Genomic DNA, 15,704 nt, shown 5'->3' with positions numbered 1-15,704 from the left:
TCATACAGCAGATAATTTCACTTTGTTGAAACAATGCCAGAAGAAATCATAGATTATTTAGCAAAGCTGAGGAAAAGAAAAGGAAGATTGGGGATTGTCCCTGTCCTTTTGTGTTTTCTTTCTATTTCTGTCTCTTCCCACCCTGACGTGTTACTGTGTTTTTCTCATGTATTCTTTTGCATATTCCTATCTTCTGATATATGGCTTGATTTACACTTGTTTGTTCCTTTCCATTATTTATGTTAATCCATTGGGTTCCTTTTCTCATTTTGTCCTATGTTCCTTGTCTTTTATCACCTGTAATCATCTACATTAAAACCTCATTAAGGTGTTTCGTGTTTAGCGAGAAAACATACTACTGAATATACGAACAAAAACTAGATACTATTTTTTCCAACATGACGGCATTTTACGTCGTGTAGCCACGAGTACAGTGAAAACTATATCAACTATTTCTCAAGATGAGAGGAAAGTATTTAAAGGCGTGAAAAACACGGGAGAACAAATAGAAAATCTTTTCTGCTGGGGCTTATAAGATAACAAGTACACTGAATGGTGTGAAAAACACAACGAATATGAAAACATTCACGGGGGCCAATAAAAATATCCAAGTATTAATGCAGATCATACTTTTTAAAACAAATGTTAGCAGAAGCCTTTTATTTTGGAGCAGTGGCTTATAAAACATTATTTTCTGGTCTCACTCTTAGACAATGAATGAGGCTCTACCTATGATGAATTCTATTTATCAAGATGGGGAAATCCGGTTGTTACACTTGGCAGGTTCCCCTTGTCAGTCTATTTCTCTCCATTCTGTTGGAAAGCTTTTTTTCACTCTTACTTCATGTCATCATACTACTTAAAAATTGCATCTCCGTGGCCTGTCTTTTTGTTAGCGTCCGGGTCTCTGCCACATATATCAGTACGGGGCAATAATACATCTTAAACATCAACTCTCCACACTTCCTTCATACTTCCTTCTTCCACATCAAGTTCCTCTTCTCCCTTGTATTTTTTAAATCTATCTCTGTGCCTAATCCCACATCAATTCGCTTCCCAAGTACTTGAAGCTTTCCACAGTTTCAAGGTCTTGTCCTCCAATTTTTACATTACATTTGCCTTGTTTTTCTCATCTGTTCATCGACATTGTCTTGCTTTTCTCTACAGTTACTTTCATTCTGCAATGACCAATATACTCACTCGGTACGTTCAGCTGACTTCGTACTTCGTCTCCACTCGCTCCCCAGAGCACAGTGTCATTTGCAGACATAACTACATTCAACCCACTGTCTCCATATTTTTCCCTTGTCTTTATCACAATTTCATCCATTCTCTTTCTGAACAACAACTTTCAATTGATGAAGATTGATTATATGAAGTAGGTCTTGTCCTTTTGTATTTCTTGTCTGGTCTTGATTTTTCTTTCTTTTAATTCGTCTGCTTACACTAGCCTGTTCTAATATTTGTCCTTTCATGTGTTCTTATCTTTGTTTCTACCTTCCTATCTTTTGTGTTACAGGTTAACTTGTACCGAGGGTACCTGGCCATCTGTTCTACTGGAGATCAGCACTTGAACATGGTGGACCGCTATGTGGAGATTGCATCCGGTTTGTGCATGCGAGAGTGGCGACGTCTTCCTGCCATCGTGTCTCATATACATCTTCCTATTCTTCAAGCAGCTCAGCAGGTGAGAAACTTGATGACCATAAAGTTTATTATTTTCATAGTTGAAACATCATTGGTAATATTCACTTTTGGATCTTAGGGCAAAATGACAGGGTGATGTGACAGTCACTAGGTTAGAATGCAGAAAATTGCTAGGTATTCAAAGTGTATTTATCATATTAGGGTACTTGGAGGGGGTGGGGGAGGATTCTGGGAAAAGAAACGATTTATTGGAATGTATGAAACATAAGAAAGTGCCCGATGACATCGTAGCATGAGTACGATGATTATACGTTGAAACCAAGAGTTGTGTACAGGTCCAGGATGAAAGGTCAGGTTGGTTCAAAACGAAGAGTGGAGTTCAGCAAGGAAATTGTCTTTCACCACTCCTCTTCATAATCATAATGGATGAAGTTTTAGAAGCAGTTAAAAGAAAGGATCTAACCTAATGGTATGGGGTGAGATTGAAGTGAAAGTACAGGCTAGTCTAGATATTTGGCATGAAGCTTTTACAATCTTAAAATCAGCAAAACCAAGAGAGTTGGCTTAGTGATGGGCAAAACTCTCCTACTGTTCATCTAAGAATTGGAGACAAGGAGAGGGATATTGTAGACAACTTCCAGTACTTAGGTAGTATTCTCTCCTCAGATAATACCATAAATCAAGAGGTTAGCAACAGAAGCTTCCCAATTCTATCATGCTGCACATGAAATACTTTGGGATGAAACATTTCCGTTACTTTCCAAGATCAGCTTGTACAAAATATATCTGGTACCTATATTGACGTATGGTCTGGAAGCAGCAACACTTATTGGATCGACAAAGAGTCATCTTCAGACAACAGAAATGAAGTTACTCCGTTCTTGTCTGCAAAAAACAAAAATGGATAAAATAAGGAATCTGGGTATCCGACAGTAGCTTGAATTGGAAAGAAGCCTAGAACTGAAGAACTGAAGAGATTGAAATGGTATGGTCACATGCAAAGAATGGCTCCCCACAGGACTCCTTAAGCATACTTCGACCGCAGTGCTCCTGGGAAGAGACCTAGAAGAAGACCTCGTGATGTTTTGGAGAAGCAGATTTTCAAGTACCTTAAACTGGCATCACATATTTGAACAACATCTGTGGATGGACAGGACAAACTGGAGGAGGCTTGTACGCGACTGCAACTGGCTTGCTGGAGCGAAGAAATATTGATGATGACGATAAGAGCTCACCTGCCATTAAATTTTTACTATTGTGGTGATTGGGGGGGAAATAAGGAACCTGGGAAAAGTAATAATCACATAAAATGTTTCAAGTGACCTGGCAGTAAGTGTAACATTTCAATTAGTGGTAAGACCCTTGATTTTACACCACCGGTGGATTGGTGTTGGCTACTTTTAAGAAGTGTCCTATACACAGGCAGGAGTAAAAATGAACAAGAGAAAAAGTTTTATGGCATCCTTCAAGCTGAATGTGTTAGAACATGCTGCAGAAAATGGAGTGAGAGCAGTGAATCGTAATTACAAAGTGCAGCCGTGTATGATTCATTATTGGCATAGTACGTCTAACCAAAGAGACAAATTATTGGGAACAAAGATAATACCTAATTACTTCTGCTGTGTGAAGAAAGGAAAATACGAAAATAGTTTATAAGAGTCAGTCGTATTAGAACTAAATATTTCAGGCAGTTGCTGCATGATTATATTGGAACACCGGACAGCCTTGAACTCCGCACAGGACTGTGTGGTTGTGGTGCGGCGCTTAGTCCTGTGATTTGTTAGCTATGGTAGTGGAGGAGGTGGCTGGTACAAAACCGTTTAAATGAGCCAATATCACTTTTTGCATAAGTAAATAACGTATTTGGTGTGTTGATTTAAAGATGCTAGTTATCCTTCTTTCTGTTTTTAAACCATGTTCCCCTGTGGGTGGGGTCAGTAGAATAACTCTCATGGTATCCCCTGCCTGTCATAACAGGTGACTAAAGGGGCCCCAGGGGCTCTTAACTTGGTGTAGGCTGTTGACCATGAGACCCTTGCAGAGTCCTGACATTGCTTCCACTTACTTGTGTCAAGCTCCTCACTTCTGACCCTGGCATTATTAGGTTTCTGAGGCCTAGGAAGTCTTTAATTTTCACCCCCTACACAGCCCTTGTCTTTCTTTGATAGGTACCTCTTCCATTTTTTTCCTTCCGATTAGTGTCAGTAAAAAATGGTTGCCAGTTGCACTTTCCTCTTAAAACAATAATCACCACCACAACTTTTAAACCATGCCAACCTAACCTATATTATGTGAAATTTTCATTATTATGCCCTTCTCTATTTTTGAAGTAGAAAGTCGGGAAGAAATGGGAGTGTTATATGTGACTAAATGCGGTATCTTTGTATACAAGATTTAACCTTTCACGTCATGTTACAGATCATGGAACTCCAAGAAGCCGCCCAGATCACCCAGAGCTTGCTGCACAATCGGAATAGTTCAATTCACGACATGAAGGCCATCGTGAAGACGTGGCGGAACAGACTTCCTGTCATCGCTGATGATCTGAGCCACTGGAGTGACATCTTCGCATGGCGACAGCATCACTATACCAGCATTGCCTCACATTATGACAGCCAGCACGAGCAGGGGGCAAACCACAGCATGTTGGGTGTTCATGCTTCAGCACAGGTATGTCTCCTTAGTACTGTCACCAGCACTCGATCACACCGAACATTGTCTTGTGATTTATATGATTTAATATTTTTTAAAAATAAAAAAATGTTATAGAAGTGTACTGCCATAGTGGAAGTCATGGGACACCTGGCTAATAACATGCAAGACACTTTTAGCCCAGTTGTCCACCTCTGTAGCGTAATGCTTAACTCTATTAGCTGCTGTCCTCAGTGGCCTGGATTCGATTCCTGGTACTGTCAGAAATTTAAGATTGACAGGAGAGTTGGTGTGTGGTTAAAATGGTACATGCCGCTCACCTCTGTTGGGGGTGTGCAATGTTTTCCCTAGGACCTTTTTAATGGGCACACCACCCTGCTGTTTTTACAGACTGCCCTGCTAACATAAACTACATATGTGCTGGTTACATAATATTAATATATGTTTGAGTCATTAGGCATTCCAAATTAAAGTGTAAATACTGTAAAACTGTTTATTTATATTATAAATCTTTGTTTTTGTCAGCATGATTGCACGAATTTCATTGAAATATCAATGTTTAGCTTGATTTTCACATAGTATCATGCATGAATCGGTGCCTGTATTAGCGTGGAATCGCATGCGAGCACTCTATTCCGCCTGGTGCCACTACTGAATGAGCAGTAGAATACTAGTCGTTCAGAATACTCCGGTAATTTGTTTATAGGAAGGGGAGTTAGGGATTGGAATAACTTACCAAAGGAGATGTTCAATAAATTTCCAATTTCTTTGCAATCATTTAAGAAAAGGCTACTAAAACGTCAGATAGGGAATCTGCCACCTGGGTGACTGCCCTTAATGCAGATCAGTAGTGATTGATTGATGTCTGGTTTGTGACAACACTAACATTAATATTATTAATGCCCCGAGGGGACTAAGTTCAAATTTTATCATATTCACTTTTGTTTACGCAGTATTCCCCCATCCGGTTACTCATTCCTGCCACCTGCTGACGAAAACTTCCCGGGAGAACACTTGTGTGCCTGAAAAGAGCTGCACCACCTCGGGACAAGGACACGAGTTTACTTTTAGCTTCCTCTGTGGATCAGTGATAGAATGTCAGCCTCTGGATCCCAAGAAAGCAGGTTCAAACCCCGCAGAGGTAGTCTGATTTTTGAAGGGCAGAAGAGAGTCCATTCGACACTCCATGTTGTACGAGGTTGACATTTGGAGTTTATTAACTTAACCCTTGTGGAGTCAGTCTGACAAAAGTATTTAGAAGTATTCCTGTCATAATCCTGCGTTACAGGTTAGTGAGGTTATATTTTTGGTTAAGTTTCAGATTCGGGTGTCTAAAACCAAACGTCCAATTTGCAAAGGGAGGAATAGATATTGATCCTGATATCGATGGTCTACTGACAGGCATGTTACCTAAGGCTAAGGTCAAGGTCAGTTATGTTTACATATGGGCAACAGTAGATTCAGTGAGTCAGTTTCAAATTTCTCAGAGTAAATTAAAAGATTCTATTTGGGATGGATTTTGAAACAGGCTTTTCTTTCTTATAGCTTAGTGTGAAGTTAGGAGATACCACTCTACGGAGAGTTTGAGGACAGATGGAAATAGCTGCAACATTTAACTGACGAAAACTTAATTGGAAGATTTTAATCAATTTTAGAGAGACACTAGTTTTATTTATAATTTATAATTTCGTGTGGCTATTTCTAGCCAAGTGCAGCCCTTGCAAGGCAGACCCTCCAATGAGGGTCGGCGGCATCTGCCATTTGTAGGTAACTGCGTGTTATTGTGGTGGAGGATAGTGTTATGTGTGGTGTGTGAGTTGCAGGAATGTTGGGGACAGCACAAACACCCAGCCCCCGGGCCATTGGAATTAGCCAATTAAGGTTAAAATCCCTGACCCGGCCGGGAATCGAACCCGGGACCCTCTGAACCGAAGGCCAGAACGCTGATCATTCAGCCAACGACTCGGACACTAGTTTTATTAAATTGACTGTATTTGTAGGCAACAGACAAGGTTAAGACGTTTTAAATAAGATTGTAAATACCTTATTTGCTTGCATATAACTCACATTTTTTTGACAGAAAAATAAGTGTGGACATTTTCCGTGTGTGGTATATACAGGGATTTGTGTGAAAAAGATTGTATTCCCAAAGGAAAAAAAAAAAAAAAAAAAAAGTAAAATTTGCATTAGTCTATTGAAAGAAGACAACTGGCATACTTACCCTATTCATTGTCACTGCCTTCAGTTCCCGAGCTATTCTCGCTTGCATCATTCTGGTCACCATCCCATCCTGTATCATCTTGACTTCCGTCCAACGCATTTGCGATGCCCATCTTCACAATAACGTCTGCCGACACCAGAACCCATGCCTGTGTAACCCAGTCACACATGAGTTCAACTGATGGCCTCTTTATTTTGCCTTATTTTGCCTGCTGGTATTAGCTCATGCTCCCCTCCTGCCATCCATTCAGCGTACAATTTACGTATGTTGTCTTGGAAGGGCTGTAGACAATGTGCGAGTCCACCAGGAATTATGAGATCAGTTTTCATTTCCTGAAGAAGTTTCTTCGTGTCTTCCAGCAAGAGTCCGCAGAAACTGTCCGACATTAGCATTGCTGGGCGCCGTAGCAGTGCCCCTGGCCGTGCTCCCCACACCGTACAGACCCAGTCCTGGACAAGAGCTGTATTCGTCCATCCATCCTTTTTCTTGAACCCATACATGAATGCCTTTGGGAAACTTCGCTTTAGGCACCGTTTTTCTTTTGAAAATAACGTGCGGTGTCAATTTTCTTCCGCCTGCGGTTATTGCTAGCACGGCAGTGCAGTGCTGTTTTTCACACCCAGTTGTACATAGAAGCACAGTAGATTCTCCCTTTTTATTGATGGTGGTGTTGCATGACACATCGAAGTTTATCGGGGTTTGATCTGCATTGCCAATTTGAGATAAGACGTCGTTTTTCTTCTGCATTGCTATCACATGGCAATGAAAATCTATGTTTTTTTCACTGGAATCGCTTGGCATTCTCTGGCGGAGAGATGTTGGCCTTCGCAGACACAATCCTTTTTCATGTCATGAATCTATGGATCCAACCCCGGCTCACTTTCAGATCCGAACAGCTGATTCCTCCTTTAATTGCTAGTTCGCATGCTTTGGAAAGTAGCATCTCATGCGAGATATTGAAGCCATCATTTCGCAACTCTGTAACATAATGAAGCAACTCATCTTCCAGCTCAGGAAACTTGTAAGTAGTTTTCGGCCCTCTGAATGCCTTACGTGTTAGGTTCGTGTTTTCTAGTGCAGCTTTCTGTTTACACCAGTAGCGAACATTAAATTCGGTCACACTGAATTCCAGACTGGCAGATGTGTTACTATGTTCTTCAGCATATTTTATCACTTTGAATTTAAACCACTGGGTGAGTTGGCCATGCGGTTAGGAGCTCGCAGGTGTGAGCTCGCATCCGGGAGATAGTGGGTTCAAACCCCACTGTCGACAGCCCTGAAGATGGTTTTCCATTTTTTCCCGTTTTCACAATAGGCAAATGCTTTGGCTGTACCTTAATTAAGGCCACGGCCGCTCCCTTCCCATTCCTAGGCCTTTCCAGTCCCATCGTCGCTATAAGACCTATCTGTATCGGTGCGACGTGAAGCAAATAGAAAAAGAAAAAAAAATGAACCCAGCCCTATAACTCCCATGTTTTTCCATAACTTAAAGATCAACCTACACAAGAAAACTTAACTGAGAAACAACAATGAAACATGAAGACAGAATACTGGTACTTGTCGACAATACAACAGATTAACAGTACCTAATAACGTGATCACTTGACTGTCTGGACAGGGAAACACTCCCAATTCACGTGACCAGCGCTGCCGGACAGGTAGTGATGAGCATATTGACAAAGACAGAAAAGTGAGAGGGATGGCTGAGTGTGACTGACTGGCTAGGAATGCGGCCTTGGAGTGGGGGTGTACGAGTTAGGTATTTTTGTTACAACAGCTAGCCTCAACCGTTCTTCAGGTAGAAATAAATGCAGCTTCTTCTTGTACTATCACGTACAAAGTACCATAACAGCAGTTAGTACAGTCCCAATATTTAATGTAGGCACGTCCATGGAATACCCAATCATTATTTTGTATATGTACCCTATGTCTTTATGACAACATCAGAAATTAATGCGAGTTATATGCGGGGATTTTTTTTTTCTGCAATAGGGAACATGCATGATCCGGGGTTTTAATTAAAAATATGCTAATCTGATTCAAAATTTCATGCAGAATTCAAAAATGTGATCAGAATGTACAAATAATAACTCCAAACGTGATAAAAATCTACAAAAACGTCACGTCACGCAAGCACGCGATCTCATTGGTCTGACGTCATCGTACAGGTTGACTGAATTAGCAGACGAAGTAACACATAGTGTGCTGTGAGAAGCAGGATACACTTCGCGTATTTCTACTTTACGTTAGTGTCTAGTATGGTTAAATTCGAGGTCTATACATTGGATAATAATCTGAGTGGTATATTTTAGACTTAAAATGAATCCTGCGCAGACAGTGAGGCAGAAAACTTATAAATGGTGTAGAGTTCCGATGTGCAATAGCACATCGCATACCATACCAAACGAATTGTTTATAAATGTTTCAAAGACGCTAAAACTAGGGAGAAATGGATTTTGGCGAGCCGGAGAAATGCTGGTGATATATCGGAAAAGTCTACAGTTTATTTTTTTGAAGATTTTAACGTAAGATGAATTTGTTTGAATTTTCAAATCACTTTTCCATGTCAGCTGTTCTAGTGGTAAAACTTTAAATTTTAATGTATGATGCTTTATTTAAATGCTTCAATTACATCTTGGAATATGAAAGTAAAAAACAGTGCATTAAATAATGCTGATTATTAAAGTATTCTCCTAACCTAACCTATGTTTTGGGTGATCCATGTCAAGATAATAAATCAAAGGGGTTATGAACCATTTTGACAGCTCTAATTCTACCAATATATCTTGGCATGGGACAGTTATGTATGTCTTTATTGAAGAGCTTAATTGGTAAAGAAATTTAGGCTATATCTAAATACTCTATAATGTAACAAAGAATAGGCCTGTACATCATGAAAGGAAACAACGTGAATTTAACAAATGTATAACTCTACACAAAACCAATGCTTGTCTGTTGGGGTCTTTAAGTTAACAATGCTCAATTATAATAATTATCATAATATTAATGAAATAAATAATTGCACACAGGTGAAAATAGTGATGTAGGTGTTTAAAATATTATCCAACTTAGCCTAAGTTTTAGGTTATACAAGCCAAGTCAATAAACCGAAGGGTAAAAATACCGCGCGAGTTGGCCGTGCGGTTAGGAGCGCGCAGCTGTGAGCTCGCATCCGGGAGATAGTGGGTTTTGAACCCCACTGCCGGCAGCCCTAAAGATGGTTTTCCGTGGTTTCCCGTTTTCACACCAGGCAAGTGCTGAGGCTGTACCTAAGGCCACGGCCGCTTTGTTCCCATTCCTAGGCCTTTCCTGTCCCATCGTCGCCATAAGACCTATATGTGACGGTGTGACGTAAAGCAAACAGAAAAAAAAAGTAAAAGTCACAGCACCCAAAGACATTCCTGTATTGAGCAACTAAAATGTCACCGAGACACTTTTCTTTCCTGATATGCTCAGCTTGTTAAAAGCCAAATGTAATTAATGGTATTGGCTTCACGCCCCGCTAACTACTTCTACGATTTTCGGAGACGCCGATGTGCAGGAATTTAGTCCTGCAGGAGTTCTTTTACGTGCCAGTAAATCTACCGACACGAGGCTGACGTATTTGAGCACCTTCAACTACCACCGGACTGAACCAGGATCGAACCTGCCAAGTTGGGGTCAGAAGGCCAGCACAGTCTGAACCACTCAGCCCGACTTGTGAAAACTAGATGAAGTCATATTTATCTTTATCATGTTTAACTTTTTCCCTCCACAAAGATATTTAATTCTCTTTCATGGGCCCTGGAAGTGGGTAGGCCAGTTGTCCCAACCATAAATATATATTTTTTTGGGAATGATAGATTATAGCCCTATAGTACTATGATCTTTCTTTCTTTCTTTCTTTCTTTCTTTCTTTCTTTCTTTCTTTCTTTCTTTCTTAATCAGTGTATCCTTCAGGTTTAGTTTTCTCTCGGACTCAGCGAGGGATTTCACCTCTACCACTTCAAGGGCAGTGTCCTGGAACGTGAGACTTTGAGTATGGGATGAAACTGGTGAGGAGGGCCATTACCTCGCCCAGGCGGCCTCACCTGTTATGTTCAACAGGGGCGTTGTTGGAGGATGGGAGGATCGGAAGGGATAGACAAGGAAGAGGGAAGGAAACGGCCGTGGCCTTAGGTGCCTGGAGGAGAAGTAGGACAATACGAAAAACCACTTCGAGGATGGCTGAGGTGGGATTCGAAACCCTTCTACTCAGTTGACCTCCCGAGGCTGAGTAGACCCCGTTCCAGTCCTCGTACTATTTGTTTTCAACTTTCATGGCAGAGCCGGGAATTGAAACCGGGCCTCCGGGAGTGGCACACATTAACCACTACACCACAGAAGCGGACTAGTACTATAATGCTACCTATATGTTTATGTTAGTGCTGAAATCCGATTTCTTACTTTACTAATGCTGAAAGCCCGAAAATGTAATGTTCTTCTTTAATAGGGGAATCAGTCTAGAAGGAAATGTTGAAAGTGATGTGATATCTATCCCGGTTCGTTGTTATCCTAATACTATGGGTTACAGTACATTGCACGTATATAAAAGACGCCACTTACAAACTTGCTTGTTATCCGCGAATTTCTGCGGCCACAAAAGTCACATTTTTCAAGAATGATGACATCTACACATGGTAGATTGTCTGACTGTGCTGTTTCGAACCTTTCTTCTGTCATTTCGAAGTTATTCGCGATCGTGAATAATAAACAATCGGCTTTTAGCAACGGCTGATGCACAACGGCTGATAGAGCTCCATGCGGTACTGGATTGTGACGTCACAGCGCGCCGCTTACGTCAGAGGCCGTTTCACTCGCCTTGCGGAAAGGCACTATTAAATATTTTTTTAATGGTAGAAAACAAGGCAACATACCACAATGTAATACGTTTACGTACTATTTCATTGGTGTACTTTTCAAAAAAAATATTTTTGAAAATGATGCATGTTCCCAATTTCAAATGTTAAAAATGGGGGTGCGAGAAATACATGGTGGCTAGTTACATGCGAGCAAATACTGTAGAAGAGTGTAGTTTAGTGCTTATTTATGATATTTTGACACGTTTTATTTATGACACGTTCTGGTAGTATATATTAACTAAGAAATGTTTAGAACTAAATATGCGGTAAAGGTTACAAGAGGATTTGTTAAGTATAAGATTTGTGTCTATTAATAAGTGAAAAGGTCCAAGAGTTATTGCGCATTGTGACAAAAACCGCTGATGAAGAGGGCAATAAGGTTCTCGAAACATGTACAGTATATTAAGTGAAAATAAATAATTAGTAAATATCTCTTTTGCCGGCCCCGTGGTGTAGGGGTAGCATGCCTGCCTCTTACCTGGAGGTTCCGGTTCGATTCCCGGCCAGGTCAGGGATTTTTACCGGGACCTGAGGGCTGGTTCGAGGTCGACTCAGCCTACGTGATTAGAAGTGAGGAGCTATCTGATGGTGAGATGTTGGCCCCGGTCTAGAAAGCCAAGAATAACGGCCGAGAGGATTCGTTGTGCTGACCACACGACACCTCGTAATCTGCAGGCCTTCCGGCTGTGCAGTGGTCGCTTGGTAGGCCAAGGCCCTTCAAGGGCTGTAGTGCCATGGGGTAAATATCTCTTTTAAGTATTGATAAGGCTGATTTTAAATATCAAATGTGTATTTATTGGAGTAACCCTGTCGAGATGTAAAAGATCTCTGATGACACATTTGGTGTTCACCCGACAAAATTCATTAAAACTCGGCCATAGAGATTCAATTTACTCTGCCGTCCAGTAGACCTGTAGTAAAATGGAATGTCAAAACTGACAAGCAGACATATCAAATTAAAAATGCCTGCGTGTGGTGGCTGAGGGCATACGATTATTATTAGTCCAGTGAAATGTACAGGCATAGATTAGGGCATACAAGCTCAGTAATTTTAACAAAGAGGACAGTTATGAAGCATGTTTTTTAAGTAGGTACTGGTTTTTAAATATGGCCTTTGCAACATGTTGGTAATCATTCAAAGCGTGCGTGCTCAGTACGTACATCTGTAGGTTAGCCACAAAAAAGCCATTACAGAAGCAGTCGCCCGTATTTACGTTTGTTTGTGTGAATTGAAAATGCCTCATACAATTAACGATCCTGCCGAGTGTGAAATGCGTGTTGTGATTCGTTTTCTAAAAGGAAAAGGCGGGAAAGCTATTGAAATTCATCGGCAGATTAGTGAAGTGTATGCAGAACACACTATCCCTAAAGGAGTGGTTAGAAAATGGGTTGGAGCATTTAAAGAAAACCGTACTAATGTCCACGACGAGAAGTTTAGTCTGCGACCGTCTGTCATTACTGGAGACTTGGTGCAAAAAAGTTGATGCAAAGGTTCGAGAAAACAGACGCTTTACGATTTCATCATTAAATTAGGAGTTGCCTGAAATTTCAAGGAGTGTTCTTTAAGAAATTGTCAGGACGCTTAGATTATTGAAAGTTGTGCTCACATAATCGAAAACGGCATGGCATCCTCACAAGGGGGATTCTTTTGCTTCATGACAACGTGCGACCTCACATGGCTAATCAAACCCGAGACCTCATCGCTCCATTTGGTTGGGAACAATTTGTTCATTCTCCATATCATGACCTAGTGACTACCACTTGTTCCTGCACTTGAAAAAGCATTTAGAAGGTTAATGTCACAACAATGATGATGTAAAAGCGACTGCGCGGCAGAGGCTGACACATCAGGCGGCAGATATCTACGAGGATGGAATTCAGAAGCTGGTCTCACGATATGACAAGTGCCTTAATATGCTTTGAACTTACGTTGAGAAGTAGTTTAAGGTATAAGCTTTCCTGAAAAAAAAAGAATTATTATTTAAACAATTGCATCACTTTCTTCCTGTATCAAAACGTTACTTACTTAAAGAACACGCCTCGTATATACTGAGTAGATCATGGCTACCCTCCATAGTTAAGCCTTAACATTTTTTTCCATGACTCTGGAGGCCCTGGAATGAACTCAATTTCTAAGATGGTCTTTCCATTTTGAGTCCATTTACTATGCACTGACAATTGCCATTAATGGTTTTCAGACTATCACTTGTGATCTCCTGGCTAATGGTACACAAAACGAATGATACTAGCTCTTTTCAGAGCCAATCTGCAAAGCCCTTGGGAACTCTTCTGAGAGTCCTTCAAATCAACATCGAAGGAATCGGTAGATCTAAAAGTGACTACCTTTCCAAACTGGCATTGGAAAATAATGTTGATGTAATATGCATTCAGGAAACTCATGCCTCTGATCCATCTCAGCTTCGTTCAAGAGGAAACATTCCTGGATATAAGTTACTGGGAGCTACTTATCATCAGTCTTATGGAACTGCAACCTTTGTTCGAAATTCCATCGCCTGCTCTTATTTAGTCTCAGCTAATTCTGATGCAGGCATTTTCAACATCACTACAGAACTGCAAGGAAGGAATTTGACAGAAAGGTAGAAGGAAGACGACCCGTGGGAAGGCTACGAAGGAAATGGATAGATTTAGTTAAGAGCGATGTAATGCTGAGAGGTCATGATTGGGACAAGTTGGTGGAGGAAGAATGGTACAAGGACAGGATGAGATGGAGGAGGCTCATATACCACACCTGGGAAACTGGAGATGGTTTAGGATGATGATGATGACTACAAAAGTTAATGATGTATCAATCATAAATATTTATAAACCTCCAGGAATTCAGTGGCCTAACAGTGTTCTGCAAACAATCTCTCACCCATCCATCTATGTGGGTGATTTCAATAGTCATCATACTCTGTGGGGTTATAGATATAGTGACCAGTGTGGAGAAAAACTTATAGAGTGGGCAGAGCTTTGTAACATGCAACTGATTTTCAATCCAAAAGACAAATGTACATTCAAGTCAGGAAGATGGGACTCAGAAACCAATCCTGACTTGTGCTTTGCTTCATGTGATTGTCAGGGATCCAGCTTACCTGTGTTTCGTAAAGTTCTTATGAACTTTCCACATAGTCAACATCGACCTGTCCTTCTGGAAACTGGAATGCAGATTCCTATTATAAGATCTTCTCCACTCCCTTGTTGGAACTTTAGTAAAGCTAGTTGGGAGAGCTATTCAGCTGATCTTGACAGTACCATACGATGGATTCCTCCTGAGGTTAGTAACTACTCTAGGTTTGTGAAAGCTACTCTAACATGCGCTAAAAGACATATTCCCCGCGGAGTGAGAAAGGACTTTATTCCAGGGTGGGATGAGGCTTGTGAAGTACTTTATGAGGATTTCCAGGAGAGTGGTGAAAAAGATGTAGCTGACGAGCTCCTTCATAAACTAGATGAAGCTAGATGAAGCAGATGGAAGGAAACCATGGATACACTGGACTTCAGACACTCAAGCAGAAAAGCTTGGAGCCTTCTAAAGAAGCTGGGAAGAATACCTCACAGTCCCCAGCTGAAACCAGAGGTTTCACCTAATCATATTGCCAGTCGCATTGCCAGTTTGTCCAAATCCAAGCCAGACAAATTACACAAAAGGTTTATAAAAAACGAACTGTTTCGTTTGAAAAAGGAGTACACTACTTCTTCCAACATTTCTGCTCCTTTTACTGAGCAAGAGCTTTTGCTTGCCTTAAGTGAATTGAAAAATGGAAAATCCCCGGGTTTTGATGGTATACACCCAGAATTTTTGAAGCACTGTGGAAAAAATGTAAGGAACTGGCTAGTGCAGTTTTTCTCAAACATACTCCGAACAAGATACTAGCTATCTTAAAACCTGGTAAACCTATGGATTATGTCGAAAGCTATAGACCAGTTGCCTTAATGAGTGTCTGCTTTAAGCTCTTGGAACGGCTTATCTACAATAGAATAAGTCCTCTAATTTTTAAAATCATTCCAATCGAACAGGCTGGTTTTAGACCTCAACGTAGTTGTGAAGATCAGGTGCTTGCACTAACAACACATATTGAGACAGGTTTTGAAAAGCAATTAAAGAGTGGTGCAGTGTTTATTGATCTAACAGCTGCATATGATACAGTGTGGAGAGAAGGTATTGTGTATAAGTTCTTTAAACTGACAAAGTGCAGTCAAATGTCGCGTCTGATTAACAATATGCTCTCAAACAGAATTATCCAGGTAGTCATGCATACAAATCACAGCAAAATAAAGGTACTTAACAATGGTTTACCTCA

At 40.7% G+C, this 15,704-nt stretch overlaps 1 protein-coding gene across 1 annotated transcript in view; it reads left to right on the top strand.

Moving 5' to 3' along the window:
- The window catches only part of Nipped-A (Transcription-associated protein Nipped-A), a 347,371-nt gene that overhangs the window by 251,585 nt on the left and 80,082 nt on the right, over positions 1 to 15,704 (top strand). Inside the window, exons 50-51 of the mRNA XM_067157840.2 lie at positions 1,520 to 1,687; positions 4,066 to 4,317. Coding sequence (XP_067013941.2) covers positions 1,520 to 1,687; positions 4,066 to 4,317 — 420 coding nt within the window. The remainder of the gene's footprint in view (positions 1 to 1,519; positions 1,688 to 4,065; positions 4,318 to 15,704) is intronic.

The sequence above is a fragment of the Anabrus simplex genome, chromosome 14 (genome assembly GCF_040414725.1).
Source record: "Anabrus simplex isolate iqAnaSimp1 chromosome 14, ASM4041472v1, whole genome shotgun sequence".
Taxonomy (NCBI): Eukaryota; Metazoa; Arthropoda; class Insecta; order Orthoptera; family Tettigoniidae; genus Anabrus; species Anabrus simplex.
The sequence above is the reverse complement of the archived record's forward strand: the minus strand, read 5'-3'. Positions and strand labels throughout refer to the sequence as shown.